At 29.9% G+C, this 22,188-nt stretch overlaps 1 protein-coding gene across 1 annotated transcript in view; it reads right to left on the bottom strand.

The window, feature by feature from the left end:
• LOC128998823 (uncharacterized) overlaps positions 1 to 22,188 on the bottom strand; it is a 116,111-nt gene that overhangs the window by 73,850 nt on the left and 20,073 nt on the right. Inside the window, exon 5 of the mRNA XM_054425179.1 lies at positions 3,984 to 4,134. Within this exon, the coding sequence (XP_054281154.1) occupies positions 3,984 to 4,134 (151 nt within the window). The remainder of the gene's footprint in view (positions 1 to 3,983; positions 4,135 to 22,188) is intronic.

Here is a 22,188-nt window from a genome sequence, read left to right as displayed (position 1 = left end):
TGTATTTAGATTTGTTTATAATCTTGCATTATTGCTGGATTTCCTGCTAAAATATATGGTTTAAAATAACTACTCGTCTTTCTCTTATCCTCCCCATATATTATTTACCTGCAAGAATTTTCTTCCCATTTCTTTCGCTTCCGTTCGCGTCTTTTAGTTCTGAAAATTATATTCATGAACCCACTTGAAAGAGTTAAGTATAATGACGTAAACATTGTTTTATCATCAAAGACAGATAATATTTATTTCTACTGAAGATTTTTACTATCAGTCTTAAGGCAAAATTTCATAATTTCAAAGAGATTTAAAATAAAAAAATATGTATACTCGTACATGAGATCGCTCCCATTAAATTATAAAAAAAGTTTTAGTATAATTTGACACATTTGTTTATTGTTGGTAGACCGTTGGTTGGAGTAATAAAAAATTTAAGTCGTAATGTTACTAACCTTGGGTGCAAAACTGCACTAAATCAATCCCGTACTGATGGTAGACAATTTTATTTTTGCAACAATTCGCTGTTATATCTGTGCCGGAGTCAAAGTTTTTTACTTTTTGTTTTTACCCTCAAGGAAAGGTTACTGAACGCAGTGGGGCGAGAGATGGCCAGGGTCATATTAGTGTTTTCCCTCCTTTATGTAATTTACATATTAATAAGGGTTAAAGTCCTGCATTGTTATGACATGTTTACTACAACTAGTCACTGTGTCATATTGTTGCATAACAGATCCAATAACCATGTTGTCAGATGTTGGCCATATTTTCTTTATTAGTTTGTTCCATTGCAAATTATCAGTTACTCAAAAACACTACATTATACCGGGTGTTTCAAAATGACTCACCCGGTTTTAACGCTTTATAACTTTTATACTATTAAACTTACCGCTATAAAATACACATCAAATGAAAAAGCAACTCAAAGAGTTTATGCCTACCAAAGACACATTATTTAGTAAAATCGATCCAGCAGAACTGTAGATTTAATTGTACAAAGTTAAAAAGTAATCTCCAACTTTTTTTAACACTAGAAATTTGGAGGTTACTTGACGTTTTTGCAAATAACTTTTAAATAGTGAGGAAATCGACCAAAGTGGAAGGTAATATTCCGAAAGAGAATAAAATTTCCTACAATCTACAATTATGCATTTCTTTAAAATACTTAATAAATGTAGCCTAAATTTGCCTTAAAATAAAAAAGTGTGAAATTTAATGTTTGCTATGTCTATTGTCCACATTGAAGACAGGAATTTTCAATTTTTTTTCATTTTTAAGCAATTTTTGGTACCTTTCTTGAGTATTTTCAAAAAATGCATAATAGTAGATTGTAGGAAATTTTATTCTCTTTCGGAATATTACCTTCCACTTTGGTCGATTTCCTCACCATTTAAAAGTTATTTGCAAAAACGTCAAGTAACCTCCAAATTTCTAGTGTTAAAAAAAGTTGGAGATTACTTTTTAACTTTGTACAATTAAATCTACAGTTCTGCTGGATCGATTTTATTAAATAATGTGTCTTCGGTAGGCATAAACTCTTTGAGTTGCTTTTTCGTTTGATGCGTATTTTATAGCGGTAAGTTTAATAGTATAAAAGTTATAAAGCGTTGAAACCGGGTGAGTCATTTTGAAACACCCCGTATTATTGTAAATATTAAAATCTTCAATATAAGGTTTATTACAAAATGTCAAAAAATTATCTATTCCTCAAATTATATTTAATTTTTACAAAGTTTTAAAAAAATATACCAGAATAGCTGGCATATTACACCTGGGTACCGATAAGCATGCTAACTTATTGATAGTCTATACAATTAAATTGAAGTTGTGTTATATAATGAAACAGCTGATTCGCTAGGCCCCTAAAAGTGATTGCTTTGATACTAAGGTTGTCTCGTACTAGTGAGATAAAACTATAGTTTAGAAAATTATAGCTTTTGGAAGAGTACATTTATAATGTATTGATAGGATTAGTGTCATAAGAAAATACCTATCAAGACCGCATTAAATGTATACTTTCTACTCGTTCGTAGCAAATTAAAGTCATCCACCAAGTTATTTATTACTGTATACTAATCAATAGGTGTTTTGGATTCTAGGCTATGTTTTCTAAAAAGGGACTAGGTTTACAAAATTAAAATGTTGGACTATCAAACGAACTGTTCATCGTTTAACAAAACTGTCTTTGTAACACTTTTTTATAACGTGTAGTTCTCTTTGCTTTATGAAAAACTAGTTTTGGTTGATTATAAAGTATTTATAATCAAGTATTATTTACACAAAACTTTCAATTTTTTTTTAATACTTTTTCGTCATACTGCAGAAAAAACAGCCGTTTTAATTCATGCGTTGCGAGTCTAAAAAAGCTCTTTTATTCCATAGGGTGTAAATCGTTTTTTGTGGAATTAGTGTGCGAAGTGAGACTTTGCACTCGCGCTGCACATTATATTTTTCCAACAGTTACAATAAATTATATAAATAATTAGTCTTTCAAACACCACACGACACTTTATTAGGTTAGCTTAAATCCAAGCGTTGAACGAAATGGGAAACGCTGCACAAGCTGATCGTAGTCGTAGTATCTTAGAGTGTTGTCAACTTATTTTCAAGCGTACACGTATTTCGTGTCTAATAAAAGCACTCGGATTTGTGTTGTTTGGTTGGAATACTGGAGAGCGGAAAAAATGAGTGCGGCAAAAGGTTAGAGTTCGACAAAAGTGAGTAAATACAGCAATTAGCTACTTGGCGTACTATAATCGTTATAAACGTTTAAAAACGTAATAAAAAAACATTTTTACTTTTAAATTATTTTCAACCCTAGCTCATTTTCGAACTTGTGTTCGTGCCAAAAAGAGTCACTTAACGCTAGTGATGAAATATACTATTAGGTGTCAAAGACTTATCCACATTCTGATTGTTATTAATTGACAAAACAATGACGAAACACTTCAAATGTTTAAACATATGTTGCATACCAATTCCTCACCAAATGTAAACAATATAGAATTTTTTTAACTGTTTATTAAAACGTGTATATAAATTTGTAGTCTTACCTGTATTGAAAATACACGCTAACTTATAACAAAATTAATAATTGGAATCTGTTATCCATATAACACAAAATCATTTATGTTTTAAGCATTTGTAAAATGGTTTTCAAGGAGTGTAGTAATTAAAACACTATGACGTGTTGAAGTCACTGACTCTTCTTAGAATGTTAAATAGATTCCAACAGAGTCATTCCTTCTTGGAAGGCATCGCTGTGTAGTTGGTAAACAAAGCTACCACTGCTAATTACTCACTACGACGAAACAATCTTAGTGGATTTGCGAGATGTTTTAAGAATATAATAAACAATATTTAAAATGCTTATTAAAAGGCATAAAATGAATTAAATAAATTTAAGAAATCTTAGTTAAATTGATTAAGTAAAACACTCACTATTTGGACTTTACAACAAATAAGTATCGTTAAAGTATGTTCATTGGTAATGATCATACTATAAAATGACTATAAAAATACTATAAAACGTATATTATTAAATATTTTAGATATAAAACATTTTAAAGTCAGAAATCGTATCCTATAGGATATGATTTCCGATTAGTCACTCAAATAAAAGAAAATTGCACATGTGGAGGTATTTCCATTATTAGAAATGATTTACTCAATTTTTGTTGTAACGCAATAAATATTGTGATTGATTTTTGTATAATGCTATGTATGTTTCCTTACTATACATCCATACGATCCATACTATACGATTTCTTCTTAGTTACACTAGTATAATAATGGAAAAAAATCCTTGCTCCTCTCCTTTCTAAGGGTTGGAAATATAGTGTAAAAAGATGCAAAACAGATGTTTTATTCAGTCGCAATTAAACTCACCATAGCAAAATATGTACCGTACAGTTTTATATTTGTTTGAGCATGGATGAAAAACAAACAAAAAAATAATCTAAAAGTTAACAGGATATTAAGTGATTTACCTGGGTTTCCGGCACTTGTCTGGTTGAGAACCTTTTCAGAAAGGAATCCTCTCGTTTTAGGGGAGGTTTTGATTTTTGGATTGTCGAGGATATCGCCCCAGAGAGCTGCACGGTCGTCCTCAATTTCATCCATCTTTGGTTGCTTTTGCTCCTGCAAAAAACATTTTGTAAAAGAAATTGCAAAAAATCTTTTCATAAATACACGTAACGTTTACAAAAAGTACCATGACAGTTAAACAATTATTTATGCTAAATATTATGAACTTATTATAATAATTTTGAATTCATAAATGTATTCAAGTTTTGTTTTATTATGGTATGATACAAATATTTTTTCAGGTTTGGAGATCTACACAACTTAGAATGTCTTTGAAATAGAAAATTTAAACCCGGGTTGAAACTTTTCTTAACGGCAATGAATAACCGTAAACCTATCACATTTTCAAATGGTAATTTTTGTGTGCCGATCCTTGCTATTGTGAGATGGAGGTTGCTAATTTTCCTCGGTTTTCTTGCTAAAGACCCTGTTAGTATGGGGCTATTTAATCACGAGTTCCATCTAAATTGTTCAAGTTCATAAGGCTTGAAATGTTTGATATAATGATTTTAAATTTGTACTGAGTTTTGTAGATACTAGTTTAGTTTACAAAATTTTGAAAAGGCATGAGATTGTAGCTCTTAAACATTCAACAATTATGTATTGTACATGCTGGGAGAGGCAAAAAATGAAATATTATGATTGAAAATAAAACCATTGTGTAGGCTATTTACTTTCTCTCTAACAATTTACTGCTGATTTACTATAATAAATAATTGTTAACGTGTTTTCGAACGCAGACTAAACGTTTCTGTTCGTTGTTTGGAATTGCTCACCACCTAAAACTTGCTTAGGATATTCGGGATCTAAAACGTCAAATTAGGGTTAAAACTGGATTTTTCGTAGAGATGCAGCATTAAAATCAACTCACTCTTTATTTTGACCAAAAAGGTACAGTGCTAGATGAAGGTTTTAGCTGTTGATCAACTCATTATATGTAATGGATATCAGGAGTTTACAAATTGAAATATGTATTAACACCAAACAATATCTAAGTGTTTACGATGAAAAGTCTCTAAAGGCCATTAATCGATTTACTGTGTGAAGTTATGACAAATGTTGTGTTTCGTTGTGTAATATAAACACCAAACTCATAAAAATCCAGTTGAAAACCATGGTATTGACAAATTGGAGTAGGTACCAATGATATGCCAATATTTATTAAAGATTTATTTTGATATATGTGCACAGTGGGTTACTTGACTGATACTGAAAATTTGTTTGATGGCTGTCTTTCGCAGCAGCCAAAGCTCTACATTAATGCGATGCATGTCAACTCATATATTATAATATGTTTGTTTATCGACTTTATGAGTACATTTACATAATCTCATAGAAAATGATCCTTTAGCGTAAGATTATTTTCCGCTGAGTGTTGTTCTAGGGTTGTTTAAAAAAATGATGTGGTAATAGAATGTAAAAAAAAATTAACACTACATAGCTCTCACTATTTCTAAAAATTTATTCCCAGTTAATGCCATTTAACCACAAAAATCATACGACTCAGTAGTTAAGGTTCGGGTTGTATCTATATGTGGTCATTGTATTTTATACATTGGGGAAATTCATAATGAAAGAACCCATACGGAAACCATGTAAGACTCAAGATCCGATAAACCTTCAAAGGGGTAGGGAAAACCAGGCTGGAACCCAGATGACTTTAAGCCTGAACCATTCGCCTTGCCCCCAAAGAACTTCAGTAGTTCCTTCGATAAACCTATAGGCCATCCAAATATCCCTAGTCTTCTGTTAAACAAGTCACTAGATAAACGTGGTCACTATCTAATCATTCTCCTTTCGAAGCATTATTTGCATAACAGTATCTACAACAGAATCCCACTTCAGGGGCGAACGTTTACCTTCTCTGTGATTTATATCATCTTCCGCTTTGGCAGAGCAAACACCCAAATGACTCTACCATACCCATCAGATGGTTATGAGCAGCCCTAGTGCTGGATTAGTGATTGAAATTTGTACTTCCGAGTTGCGCTTTATTCGAGCCTCTCATGGCACTTATAAGACTAAATTAATTCTTAAATACTAATAACATGAAACATTCAATCAAAAAAGGTCAACCTTGGATTTTTTATAGTTTTTAATTGTTTTGCTTGGTTAACTAAATTACACAAGAAAGAAATAACATTGATTAAAATAATTACTTTTTAGTTATTTTCTAGGTTCGTTTATGATAGCTTTATATAGGTTAATATCGTTACAGCTAGTTTTTATGATATCACTGTTAGTGTATCCTCCAGAATTCTTGATATGCTGGAGAAAGAAGTGCTAAATACTAACGAAAAGCATCTATCTAGATGAACTAAATTCCGTGCGTTTCAATTTTTTTACATTTGCGTCTATTGATTTTTCTCATTCCACTACTAACCTTTTTGGTATCCGAGCAGTTTTCGGTCTGGGGCTGTATATGGATCAAAGTCTCCTAAGGAAAATAGAAAAGTTGAGTAGGTTCACTGGTTTACAACTTTAACAACGGTACATGCAGTGATTTTAACATTAAACTTACTACATTCGTTCCTCGTTTATGTTGGTATTACGTTGAGTCAGTTGTTAATATAAGACCATATTAAACATAGAACAATAATTAACAGAATATACTTCCTGGAGAAGCAGTTTTCCGAAAATGAGTGACTATTAATCTTCTTCCAAATGAGACATATTCTTTTTAAATAACCACAGACTAACCACCAACAAAAGTAGGCTTATCATCCCATTGACAATTTTGAAGCTCGTTTTTCGTGTCTAGTTCATGTCCGGTGACAAGGATCGCTAGTATCGACGAAACTTGGTTTCTTCTATTTCAGGGTTATAACTAGGGTACGAGTTATTGTTTGTGATTAGATGGTTTTATTTGGTTAAACGATAATTACTGAAATAACAATAAAGAAATTGTAAACAAAACACGATCTCTACAGTGCACCGGACGGAACTAAAACCAAATTGGCTTTAACTGATCCATAAGGATGAGAAATCTACTAAGGAAGTATGTTTTTTCTACGACATAACCCACCAAAAATATTATCTTTATTAGGGATATATTAATCATATGTTTAGCTTATTACATAGACTTGTCAATTTATTAGCAAATACCTTTTTGAAATATGTAGCACTCATTTTTGGAATACTTTTTGTAGAAATATTTTTCATTTTTAGGCCATTGTGCGTAAAAATCATCAATGGTGTTTAAAATCAGACGAAATATAACAATCAAGTATTTATATTAAATGTAATGGTAGTATAATTTAGAAATTTGAAAACAAGCATTGAAAGTAAAATTAGTTTGAACTTTTATATCATGTTAAAACACAAATAAGAATCAACCATATTTGCCTCTTTTATTAGATGTTTCAAGTAAATCATGCCACAATTAAAGATTACACCAAATACTTTTTTTACCACGTGCAGGGCTACAAAAAAAAGATTATATTTTATTTGACAGCAAAGACATTTTAACTCAACCTTAAACGATTCCTGAAGTAGCCTAGCATTGCTAGAAGCAACAATATAATTTTATTTCGTAAAAGCCAAAAAAACAATACTTATAATTACAATTTACAAAAGCAGCCTAAATCTTTAAGAAGTAACGATGTGTTTGGCTGAAATGTTAGTCTCGTTATCATAATAATGTAATCTGCTGATGCCGTCATCATACTTTCACCCTATTCCGTTTTTTAAGCAATTTCACATAAACAACATCAAATACGCAGTATCTTATAAGTGGACTAAGCAAAAATAGCCTAAGCTTTATAAGATTCGGAATTTTTAAAAGCATCATAAAGTAATGCATAATTTTAATATAAAGTCAGTCATTTAAGTAACATATTACTACAACAGTAAACACGTATATACATACAGACGTTAAAAACAGTTGGGTAACCATTTTGTAATATGTTTGAGCTAAAAGAAAACTTACAAAAACAATAGTTTAACAATCGTATCTTAAAAACCGTAGGTATACCAATTAACCTAAATAGAATTCTTTTTAGAAATACAAATGTAGCTTTCAATATTTGACGTAAACCACTTTTATCATCCTATTTAAATTCAATTCTGTAGTATATATAGCATAGTTTTTAGTATTATACGCTAATCACTAATATAATTTAAAAAATAAAATTTAAAATAAAGTTTTTTTAATATCAAACTAATAATATTTTCTGCTAAATAGGTACACTAGTAGTTAATTGAAATGATATAAATTGATTGAATTTAACTTGTAACTATGGTAATTTACAATGGCAAATAACATTTTATATATTTAGAATTTCTACTATGCAATGTTATTTTAATACACAATGCTGCGTTTATCGTAAAGATAATATATTACAAACGTTATTAGATTTGAATACTTAGAAACGTTTGTTTTCACTTTGTTATTACTGAAAGATAAATATTAACTTGCTTTGACAGCTCAGTTTAAACTCGGTAAATAAAAAGGATTTGTCTTCTCGTAGCTAAGAACGACGACTTTGCACAGGAGATTTCACTGAGCAAATCATTAATCTTAGTTAAGAAGAGTGGACACTGGATCTCCATCTGATTAGCATTTTGTATTTTGCCGGAAATCATCACAAAATCATTATACATTATCAAACAAACAACATTTGTGAATTATGACTATCCTTGAATACTCTATGAAGGATATTCGACCACTTAAAAAATTAAAATGGTTTGTGATTTTTCAAGTGCATTTTTTCTAACAAAAAATTGTGTAAACTGTCAAGAATTTAGAAAAACAGGGAATTTAGGCTAAGAGAATTTTAACTTAATACTCTTTGTGCTAAAGCTATGCATGTAGCACCCATTTTAATTATCAGGTCATATTAATGAATCCCGAATGTATTAAAGAGGAAAATCTCGTTGTGATGAATTATGAAGGCTAAATAGATCGTGGGATTTAATTAAATTCACCCCCACCCCTTAAACTATTCAACTGTAGGCTCAATATTCATCTTTGTTTAATAAATCACAATCAAAAATATTAAAACAATATACATAATGTCAAAAGACATATAGATAAGGTTTTTGTTTTACAAATACTATAATAAAGTAATGTAAACATTGAACATTTTTCGTGTACAAATAGTTTTTTCATATACAATTTTGTAATAATATTTATTTAATGAACAGTGTAAATTATGAAATACTGCAGATAATATTTTATTTAATTTGTGTGTAGTTTTCATAATCATACGAACAATTTACAAGTTACTAAAACTATGAGTTTTTTAATTTAAAATTTTCATGTCTTAGCAATATTGAAATATGTGTCTTTCAATAAAGAAAATGAGTTGTACGTATTGTTAAGCTGAATGTATGGAGAATATCTGAAGACCGATTTCAACTTTGTTTTACTACGGGAGTTAGATAAAATACCCCCGCCGCAGCAAACCTGCAGAGTAGGCAAGTTTCCATTATCATTGGATTTTTTCTTTAATATTTAATTAAGTATGTTAGATTTATTCCCTATTTAAATAAAATATGGTTGAACGACTACTTATATCTGCTGCTAAATAAAATAAAATAAGGCGTGTTTGGTATTTATTCTTGCTTGGGAAAAAGATGTGTTGCACTGAATTGTGTGGATGTGCTGAGTGTAAAAACGTCCCATTAGAACGAGCAACAGATTTTGATGGTGAAAAACAATGACTGTTTAGTTTATACATTTAGAGATTTAATATCAGTATCTTATAATATGTTTAGTATGCGATGTAAATTTTGTTATTAAATATTTTAACTTGCCAAGTACACTATTAGTCACAGTAGGTAATGTAATACACAATGAGTCTGTAGTATCAATAAATACCATAGCCAGCTTTCATTTTTAAATTGTCGTTCCATAAAAAAAATCACCGTTCTGTAAAATGTTAGTTAATTTTCACACGAAATTCGCACAAATATCAGTGGACGTTATACTCACAAAAGTTCAAAAATCTTACATCTGGTTTTGTTCCTACAATGCCTAAACACAAAAAACATATAATTATCATTGTAAAGAAAAGTTATAACACTTATATCTTAATTTATAGGCTCGTTTTTGCGACGTTTGGAAGCCATCTTGGATTGGGATTGTATAAAAAAATGGCAACAAGTAATTTTTTCATCCTAAGGTACAAATTAATAGTTTTAAAAAGTTATTTCGATTTAAACAGGCCAGTCTAGCGAATGATACCAGCCCACACTATGGAAGTTAATAGCCAAGATTAAATCAACCAATTTGGCAAACTTACTATCCTTAAGAATAATAATATGGGAATTTAAAATTTTACGTTTTCTTCGTAACCATAACCGTACAAAAACACTTCAAGATACTAAATCACTTATTTTAAGCTCTACAAAACGGTTCAGAAAGGAACTGCAAGGTTTAATGTTTTGAAGGCCAAATAATTCCCATAAAACTCCGTTCTCAGCATCATATCAGGCTGATTCGCGGATATAAATAGGCATTTGAGCGGATGGTGTTTTAGGCCTCTGGGGACATCAAAACGATAAAAATTAATCGTTCCGGAGGTTAGATATTACCATGAGACCTACGTTAATAGCTTATTCCCTATATGGGAAATTTGCTAAAAGGCAGGAAAAACCAACCTACTTAGATTAGTCGCTACAATATTTGTTGAACGTTATCGTAAAAAAGACGAAAGTGTGAATTTTTAGTAGTTTAAACTTGTTTTGGTGAGCCATTAATAGTGTAGGATTTTAAAACAATCATAATATCACAATGGAGTTTGAAGACATTGAAATAAGAGATGATTTATGAATATTTGTTAAAGGAATAATAAAATAGAATATTATGTATACGCTGCCATTTGTACTACCAAGGATTTATTTTTCTATGGCCTACACATAGTGGAGTTAAAGGTAAAGTTATTTCTCAAATCTACAAAATTAAAATCCAAAAATATTATTTGGTTAGAGACAAGTGCCACTATGTTTAATGAATGGACCAATAACTGGATGTCTTCTCTACACAATAACGTTCAAATTCGAAACGAAGTGGTATTTTACTGGTAGCTTATTTAAGGACAAAATAAAATACAATTGTAATTTTCATAGACCAAAAATAGTCACAATCAATTATTATTGCATTAATATATTTAAGTACTATTTGAATACATTTTCATGTGTAAACTATTCAATTTGAAAACAACCAATTCATCTAAAAACACATTTTGTTGCTTGGTCTCAACTTAAATTCTTACTTGAGTATAATAGTTATATGGTTTTCGTGGTCACCACCCATCTCCGAAGGAAATTGAATGGTAAAAACGATTTCAACAATATGAGCTAATGGTAAACCTGAATTGTGCTTTTGTAGGGTAAGTAGAGCAAACATTTACTTTGTAAAACAGCTTTATGTCAGCCAACAGGAATGGTTAGAGAGAATAATTACTACGACAACACTCCTAAAACCCTTACCGAGACATAAGGGGTGTGGGATTTCACCATTAAAACTTTCCTTCGATGGAATATTATTTTATCAGACTTACTTGAAATCTGTTTCAGTTGAACGATTTCCACATTATAGAATACTCCAAACTGAGTTATCGAACGTCTCCATACTTTATTTACATTCATGTCATAGCATAGATTAAAAGAAGTAGACATATACTATACTATATATCTATACTATATGTCTATACTCCTTTTATATATAGTCATAGTACAGAATAGCTTGTACTGTCATAGTATAAATATGTATACAAATAAACAAATAGAGTATTCTGAAAGTATTCTTTGCAAAACTAGATTTAAAAACAACTTAATAACCATCAGAATGGTGACCTTTGGAAATTAGATTTCCAAATCTATTCCAATGCTTACTGTTAAATTTTCTTTTTTTAAACTACAATCTATATACGAAAATAACATATTGTTTAAACTTATAAACTGTCACTTATTTATTTTAATAAACTATAAGCATGCAATGTATCAAAAAATTCCTAACTTTACACAATATGCATCTTATACTTAAAAAGACATTATGTTCTTAATTTCAAAATAAAAATTCAAATTATATATTTTTAAACACACATAATGATTTCAAGCCCATAACACATAAGGCTGATAAATAAATACAATTATTTTTAATATAATTTCGACATATATTACAAAAACTTTAGACTTATTTTTAAAATAAAGTTTTTTTTTAATATCAATACTTTTTGCTAAATAGGACTCTAAATATGTAATATTATTATAATATATATGTTTTAGTTGTAATATTGATTATCCATTATTAGGTTATGCTTTTCACACTATACGATGAAAATATGTTATAACTAAAATAAAACTAGTGAGAGTAAATCATGGTACGCAGGGGTGGATTTCAGTGGGTTAGGTCCTTAAGGATTGATTTTATGATGAAGGACCTCCGATAAAAACATATCCTGTCTTTAGCTCCTCCTCCATTAAACTTTGAACACGTCGGCTTTGAAAATATACAGCTTCGCACATCCGAAAGTTTGGAGACACTTTTGTTGGACATTTTACTTTACTGCGTTTACAAAAACTCAGCCATTAATCTATGCTACCATGAGTAATCATTTATTAATTTTTGTTACTAGATAAATGCAAGATATTGTTTTAAAAGTTATTTGTTCGTAAATATTTTATAGCTTAAAAACCACAGTGATGTCTTTAGTTAATGTTATACTCAAAATAGTGCGTTGTACATACATACAGTTTCATTAATTTTGTTAGGTTGTATACAGGGCAATGTGATATACAGTTTTTTTTTTTACTCAACCCAAATAACAAGTACTATGAGGCACTTTTTAACGCCCAAACAAGCTTTCATATTGGTATTCTCAAAAACTGCCTGATATTTGTAGAAAATGAAGACAAACAATGAACGCCCAAAACGCACGAACTTATGGCAATATTTGGAGATATTTGATGTAGAAGACTTGCTTGTAATCAATGCATTTCATATGTTAAATGTACAAAATTGAAGAAAAAATACCTTATAAGGATAAGGTATGGTGTAAACTATTCGTGCGATTCTCTCACAACAGGCAAGACTTTGAAAATTACATCTGCTAATCATGGATCTATGCAAGATTATTTCTCCCTGAAATTCCAAATCTGCCAAGGTCGAGAAAATGTCGATTGATTGGGTTTAACCAAAACTGTTGATTCACCAGATGACATTACCAAGCAAACATAGACAAAATACCAATACAAAGGATATGTATGTAATGTTCAATTCATACTTATGAAACTTGTTATAGATGTTGATAGTTCTGAGACAAACTAATAAGTTTAATTGATGCAACAAACTGTATTTGTTGTATGAAACGTGATCCCTCCGCTCAACTGGATTTTACTGCTATGAAAGCAATCCTAGTTTATATGCAGTATAAATAACTCATACACTATTTTCCTTTTGCTTTACGAACGTAGTTATACTATTACATAAAGTCTACAAAATAAAAATGGGTAATACAGGAGGCCGAGTTTTAAATTTTCTAGTAAACCTACACTTACCATATTAGAAAAGAATATCTTGAACAAAAAATAAGCAAAATTGTTGAATGTTGAATTGTTTTGTTTGCGTTTTGTTGAAAATTGTTGCTTTTGTTGCATAGCTTTTCACATTACTATCGCTATGTAATATTAAAGTAAATATAGTAAATAATGTTATGTTTGGACTCAACTACAGTCGACGCACAGACTCGCTGCTCATGTCGGCTTATTCCCTAAAATATGCACGCTTTGTTGAACATAGATAAACTACAAAGGTTAATTTAATTTAATCTTTTAAATTTGCATATTTTTTCTCCTTTAAATATTTGTTTACCATTTCTGTAATTACTTTGTTGGAATAAAGATACAATTAATTAATTTATTAATTCATATTCAGACATTCAAATCACGAAAGTATCCAAAGTAATAATAGACTCAAATTACAGTGTCTTGTAGCCATTTGATAGAGTATGATCGCCATATAAATAACAACCGAAAATAACGGTAGCAATAAAAACGCAGGGGAAAACGCGATGCCGTCGCTCCATCATGGGATGTCAATAAAACCCGGTCTCCGATGGACGCGTTATAACTGTCATAAAACACGCATTTGTTACAGCACTCGACATAACAATTATTATTTATGGTTCATACTTTGTGACGATGAAAATTAAAATATTTTAGACACTTTTTGACAGTTAGTTAGGTAACGTATCTTTTACTGTTGTTAACCGAATGTATATTATGATATTACTAGTTTCGGTGTATTTCATTTCAGTTTTCAATTATAGGTTGGAAAAAAAAACACATACCACGAGATTTTTTTTTATTTTTAAAGCCTATAAAAGGTCGAGTCGGGTTATAACTTTTTTTGCATTTGGTTCGTTGTATGGACTTAAAATTATGTTATACACTTTTTTATGTTTATGTGTTTATTACGATATATGTTTTTATTTTATTTTAAAGATCTTCCGGTATTTAAAAATGGAGCCCAATGATCCGAAACCATTGACTTATTAGTTGATAGAGAATTGACGATGGCACAATGAATTTTACCTAAGTTATATTTTTTGTCTCAATCCGGGTGGCAAAACATAACTACATTTATTTAATTACGAATGTTTTATCACTACGATTCTAGGTTGTGCAAAAACTATTATTTTCTATCTCATCATAGTAACTTTTATTTATTGTCGTTCACAAAGTAGAAATAACATTTTAAGAGAAAGAGCTTTTTATCTATTTTCTTCTACAACTATAAATTCCTAGTTGAATCTGTCCATTTCCTCACTTAGCATAACAATAATTATTTATAACTGGTAATTTTTGTGACAGAGACTTAGGTTGTAAAGTATTGTAGAAAAATCGTTTATTATCTTCTTTAACAAACTGAAATTTTGAGTTGTATCAAATTAGTTTCCATCTTTTCGATACATAAACAGTATAAAATGACGAGTCAATCAGATTTTCAGGTCATCATTTAGACGTTGCTTATCAGTTCACTAAAGTGTGTACAGATACAGATTAGGGTAACTCAAAATAAAGATAATACTAATTTAGAATTAATATTGCATAATATACCACAAATTAAATGTTTAGATTTGGTATTGCGAATTGTTAAGAATAAATCGCTATTTCGGGATTTTGTATTTCAATTCCCCAAAACAAGCAGTTGAAGTAGTTCCCCACTTGAAATATAAATTAGAGACAAGATCGTAAAACGCGAGACAGAAGTTCTATTGGCCCTTCTACCCTTCGATTCGGCTAAGATAGACAGTTATTTTATTCGGAGAATCCTCTGAAGAATATTACGGATTGTTATTAGAAAAGTGTACTGAAACTTGATAAATAGGTTGGTATAACATACAAACTTAATTTATAGATATTTACCTTATTTTATTGTGTAAATATAATATAGTAAATTAGTAAACAATTAGTATATGTCTAAATATATTTTAAGGTTCATTAAATGTTGCAATTGAATATATACGTCCAACTCATGACCAATGCTGCCTTATTTGAATCTCATTTGAGGAATATTTTAACGAAATAATACCATCTCAACTATGATCTTAGATTTAAGATTGAATGGAATATAATAGTTCAAAAAATTAAACCAACAGGCATATAATATATAACATACTATTAAAAAGTTAAAATGGCTGGTTTATTTATTATATTATTTTTATGTTAATTTCGTTACCGACACTGCAAATTATGTTCAAGCACAGCTCAAATTAATTCCATTTATATGTACATATTGGAATTCATACTATAACATGTAAGAACTATATTGATTTAAATTAATTCTCTTGGTAATGCTAAACCAATCGAAACTAACTTTAAAACTAATACAATATTACTGAGTGGAAATCTGTCTAATTAGTAAGACACGGAGATCTCTCATTTGTTATTTTGTGTGCTAACTTTCATTAAAAGATATGCTTAATTATTTTCACTTAAATTAGAAGACATACATTTCATTTACATTTAATAGGGTTTTTATTGAATGTAACTAGCTTTAAAATATTTAATCATTTTCTTTTAAAATTCCTTTATCCGTATACCAATTTGTTAAATACATGCCAGCTTGTTTTATTACCTAATACATGGACGAAAATGGGAAGTGTTAACGGGGAGTTTACGAAAATATTACCTACGTGTAAAAGGGAACAACGGAATAGGTGAATTTGGCATTCATTTGGTGTATAGAACTCCAGATTAAGTATAAAATAATTTGCCTCAACTGATCAGGGAAGTAATAACAAAGGATACTACTTAGATAGGACTTGGGTCATTGCTAAATTTTTATCTACGACGAAGGCACTTTCTTTAAAGAGTCTTAAGGAGTCCGAACTCATTATATTTCTGTAGATATGCCAAATATCACTTCCATTACTCAAGTATTTAATTTCGATAGGCTATCCTATAAGATATGCGGTCAACACACTCAATTTGTTTTTGTCCTAGGATGCTAGGCACTAGCATGGAATTGTTTTTCATACTACTTTAGGCTAAACCTAGGTGTTGCGGCATTATAACATAATGTTCATTGTGATATGGTGGACAATGTTCATTGGTGATATGGTGGAATTTGAACCCGGGACTTCAGGGGCCGAAATACCGTGCACTACTACTAGATTAGCTTGCTCCCCCAACACTAACTATTGATAATAAATTAAACATGGTTTCCATTCCCAGCCACAGTTTCTACATATTTCTTTAATCACGTTCATGCCGGATTTGAACCATAAATTCACATTATAACCTAATAATCAATTCACATCTTACATAATCAATTCATGAAATGCATCCTAGAAAGGTTCAACATTACAAAAGTCTACCTTACACTAGAATCAAGTATTGATGATTGTAAATTAATTACGAATTTTGCTGCGCCTGATTTCAGTTCATTTGATTGAACATGTGACATCACATAATTTGGTTGGTATCACTGATCTGGGATGTTCAAACGTATACACTAATTTTGAATTATTTATGTTTTAATGCAATCCTGTTTACAATAGCTTTTTATTTGATCACCGGTGAAACATACTTTATTAGTTTAGCGGATGAAGTTTTCGTTTGTAAATTGATTCAGCTAAATTCCAAGTATTTTTTATCTTCAATAAACAACAGAACGAGTTAGGAATTCAAAAACTTGTTTTTGCTTTATTTGAACAAACAGTTGTTCTGATAAAACCAATCAAAACTTGCCAATCTAAACCGTAAGAAAAACCCGGTGAGAAAACATGAAGCTAAAGCTATCTCGCATATCAAGTGGATCTCTTAGCTCCATCCTGTAATATCGTCATATCTCATTCATATCTGATTTTGTTAGTAAAATTACTGTAATAATACTAATGTAACGCTGAAAAACATAAATATTATTTTAGGTTTTGATTCATGTGAATAAGTACACAGGCTCTATTTACTATTTATATTTGGTTTAAACACTTTTCCAAGAAAACTTGCTACTGAACGTATTGCATACTGAAAGGAATTATTGGAAAATTACAGGCTTTTGTCCATACATTTATTTTAATTAATTAAAAAAATTTACAGCTATTAATAAGGGACATAAACTAAAATGTATAAACTATATGATGTTTAAAAGATATTCAATGGCACAATTATCTTATAGATTTATCTTCGATATTGTTATTATTGTTAAACTATGATTCAAGATAGTCTTTACACTTATCTTGTGTTCATTTATCAGAGATATATCAAATAGAACCGCTTTATTTTTATATTTGTTGAGACCTTTTGACTATTATTTATGTATAGTAGCTTATATCGTCGATAATAGAATGTCTGTTATTATATCACTAGTTTCGGTGCATTTATTTTCAGGTTTCAATTCTAGAGGACTTAGAAAGAAAAAAACACATTCCACGAGAAATTTTTTTTATCGGTTATATTGTACAAAAAGCCTATAAAAGGCCGAGTCGGGTTATAACTTTTTGTGCATTTGGTCCGTGGTACGGACTTAAAATTATGTTATACACTTTTTTATGTTTATGTGTTTTTTACGAGATATGTTTATATTTTATTTTAAAGATCTTCAGGTATTTAAAAATGGAGCCACAATGATCCGAAACCATTGACTTAATAGTTGATAGAGAATTGACGATGGCACAATGAATTTTACTTAATCTACATTTTTGTGTCAATTTCGGGTGGCAAAACATAATTATTACACTTCTTTGATTCTGTATGTTTTATCACTCCGAACTCTAGGTTGTGCAAATATATTAATTTTCTCTCTCATCATAGTAACTGTTATTTATTGTCGTTCACAAAGTAGAAATAAAATTTTAGGAAAAATGCTTTTTATTTATCTTCTTCTACGACTATAAATTCCTAGTTGAATCTGTCCATTTCCTACTCATTATAACAATGATTATTTATGATTGCTAATTTGTGTGATACTGGCTTAAGTTGTAAAGTATTTGTAGAAGAATAGTTTCTTATCTTCTTAAACAAACTGAAATTTTCAGTTGTATCAAATTAGTTTCCATCTTTTCGATATATAAAACAGTACAAAATAAGTCCATCAAATTTTCAGCTTATTATTTTGACGTTGCTTATCAGTTCACTAATAAGTGTGTACAGTTACTGGTTAGGGTAACTCAAAACAAAGATAAAAACACATTTAGTATTAATATTGCATAATATACCATAGATTAAATGTTTAGATTTGGTATTGTGTTTTGTTAAGAATCAATCGCTATTTAGGCATTTCTTTTTTCAATTCCCCAAAACAAGCAGTTGAAGTATTTCCCCACTTGAAATATAAATTAAAGACAAGATCGTAAAACGCGAGACAGAAGTTCTATTGGCCCTTCTACCCTTCGATTCGGCTAACATAGACAGACAGTTATTTTATTCGGAGAATCTTCTGAAGAATATTACGGATTGTAATTAGAAAAGTGTACTGAAACTTGATAAATAGGTTGGTATAACATACAAACTTCATTTATAGATATTTACCTTATTTTATTGTGTAAATATAAGTAAATTAGTAAATAATTAGTATATGTCTAAATATATTTTAAGGTCCATTAAATGTTGCTATTGAATGTATACGTCCAACTCATGACCAATGCTGCCTTATTTGAATCTCATTTGAGGAATATTTTAACGAAATAATACCATCTCAACTATGATCTTAGATTTAGGATTGAATGGAATATAATAGTTCAAAAAAGTAAACCAACAGGCATATAATATATAACATACTATTAAAAAGTTAAAATGGCTGGTTTATTAATTATATAATTTCTATGTTAATTTTCTTACCGACCCTGCACATTATGTTTAAGCACAGATCAAATTTAATTCCATTTATATATACATATTGGAATTCATACGATAATATGTAAGAACTATATTGAATTAAATTAATACTCTTGGTAATGCCAAACCAATCGAAACTAACTTTAAAACTAATACAATATTACTGAGTGGAAATCTGTCTAATTAGTAAGACATGAAGGTCTCTCATTTGTTATTTAGTGTGCTTAATTATTTTCACTTAAATTAGCAGACATACATTTCTTTTACATTCAATAGGGTTTCTATGGAATGTAACTACATTAGTTTTAAAATATTTAATCATTTTCTTTTAAAACTCCTTTATCCGTATACCAATTTGTTAAATACATGCCAGCTTGTTTTATTACCTAATACATGGACGAAAATGGGAAGTATTAACGGGAGTTTACGAAAATATAATCTACTAAAGTGTGTAAAATGGAATAACGGAATAGGTGAATTTGGCATTCATTTGGTCTATAGAACTCCAGATTAAGTTCAAAATAATTGGCCTCAACTGATCAGGGAAGTAATAAGAGAGGATACTACATAGATAGGACTTGGGTCATTGCTAAATTTTTATCTACGACGAAGGCACTTTCTTTAAAGAGTCTTAAGGAGTCCGAACTTATTATATTTCAGTAGATATGCCAAGTATCACTTCCATTACTCAAGTATTTAATTTCAATAGGCTATCTTATAAGATAGGCGGTCAACACACTCAATTTGTTTTTGTCCTAGGATGCTAGGCACTAGCAAGGTATTGTTTTCAAATTACTTTAGGCTAAACCTAGGTGTTGCGGCATTATAAACTGGTTTTGTTTTTCGAATATCTCGTTTTGTCAACTTGTTCACATAGTTTGTTATTTATAGCTGTTTACTTATAGTTTGTAATTCATAGTTTCTTATTTATAGTTGTTATTTATCTTTTTATGTCTTGTTATTGAAGTCTTGTTTTCCAGTTTTATTTTTCACTACTTTTGTACTGGCCTGTAATTTTTTCTGCTTCTTCTGCATGTAAAATTATTGTATTATTCATGTAAAAATGGTGCAACCGTTAACAAATAAATAAACAAACAAATAAATAAATAAAGAAGAAAGTAGGGGAGCTACTCAAGGCGCGGCCCCTGTACTCCATGAAGGAATATTTCACAGAGGAAAATGGTGAATGGACCTAATAAATCTACAGCCATGTTAACCACATAAATATATAAAGTATTAAAACTTAAATGTTTTTTCTTTGACGAAATCTATCCAGTCACTACTGGTCATCGATGGATACATGGTATAAAGGTATAACATAGATAATGTCCATTGGTGATAGGGTGGGATTTGAATCCGGGACTTCAGGGGGTGAAATACCGTGCAATACTACTAGATTAGCTTGCTCCCCCAACACAAACTATTGATAATAATTTAAACATGGTTTCTATTCCCAGCCACAGTTTCTACATATTTCTTTAATCATGTTAATGCCGGATTTGAACCATAAATTCACATTATAACCTAATAATCAATTCACATCTTACATAATCAATTCATGAAATGCAGCCTAGAAAGGTTTAACATTACAAAAGTCTACCTTACACTAGAATCAAATATTGATGATTGTAAATTAATTACGAATTGTTTACTGTGCCCGAGTTCAGTTCATTTGATTGAACATGTGACATCATGTCATTTGGTTGGTAACACTTATCTGGGTCGTTCAAATGTATTCACTAATTTGGAATTATTTATGTTTAAATGCGATTATGTTTACAATAACACTTTATTTAATCACCGGTCAAATATACTTTATTAGTTTACCAGATAAAGCTTTCGTTTGTAAATTGATTCATCTGCATTCGAAATTTTGTTTATTTTCAATAAACAACAGAACGAGTTAGGGATTCAAAAACGTGTTTTGGCTACATTTGAACAAACAGTTGTTCTGATAAAACCAATCAAAACATAGCAATCTAAAGCGTAAGAAAAACCCGGTGAGAAAACATGAAGCTAAAGCTAACTCGCATCAAGTGGATCGCTCAGCTCTATCCTGTAATATCGTCATATCTCATTCATATCTGTTTTCGTTAGTAAAATAACTGTAAAAATACGAATGTAACGCTGGAAAACATAAATATTATTTTAGGTTTTGATTCATGTAAATAAGTACACATGGCTCTATTTACTATTTATATTTGGTTTAAACACTTTTCCAAGAAAACTTGCTACTGAATTTATTGCATACTGAAAGGAATTATTGGAAAATTACAGGCTTTTGTCCATACATTTAGTTTAATTAATTAAAAAAATGTATGTTAATTTATTTTAATTACAACTATTAACAAGGGACATAAACTAAAATTTATAAGCTACATGATGTTTAAAATATATTCAAGGGCACAATTATCTTATAAATTTATCTTCGATATTGTTATTATTGTTAAACTATGATTCAACATAGTCTTTACACTTATCCTGTGTTCATTTATCATGGATATACCAAAGAGAACAGCTTTATTTTATATATATGTTCAAATTCAGTAATACAAATAATAAATTTGATCATACTGACGTAACTGTATATGTGTAATTAAAAATAACCCAACATAGGTTGTGTTGAAAAGTTACACCTTTGTTTAAGGTGAAATAATTTTAAACAATGTATTCAATTGTTTGAATCTGAAAATAGACAAATAATTATGGTCGATGAAACCAATAGCCAATGACTATATACGTAAACCTATTACATAGAACAGTTTTGGAGATTATTACCCCTCTTCGGAACCCTTGCTTTACCAGCAAGCTTTGGATTGAAGA

This window comes from Macrosteles quadrilineatus, unplaced genomic scaffold (assembly GCF_028750875.1).
Source record: "Macrosteles quadrilineatus isolate MER2022 unplaced genomic scaffold, UCM_ALF_1.0 Scaffold_7__1_contigs__length_78375512, whole genome shotgun sequence".
Lineage (NCBI taxonomy): Eukaryota > Metazoa > Arthropoda > Insecta > Hemiptera > Cicadellidae > Macrosteles > Macrosteles quadrilineatus.
The sequence above is the reverse complement of the archived record's forward strand: the minus strand, read 5'-3'. Positions and strand labels throughout refer to the sequence as shown.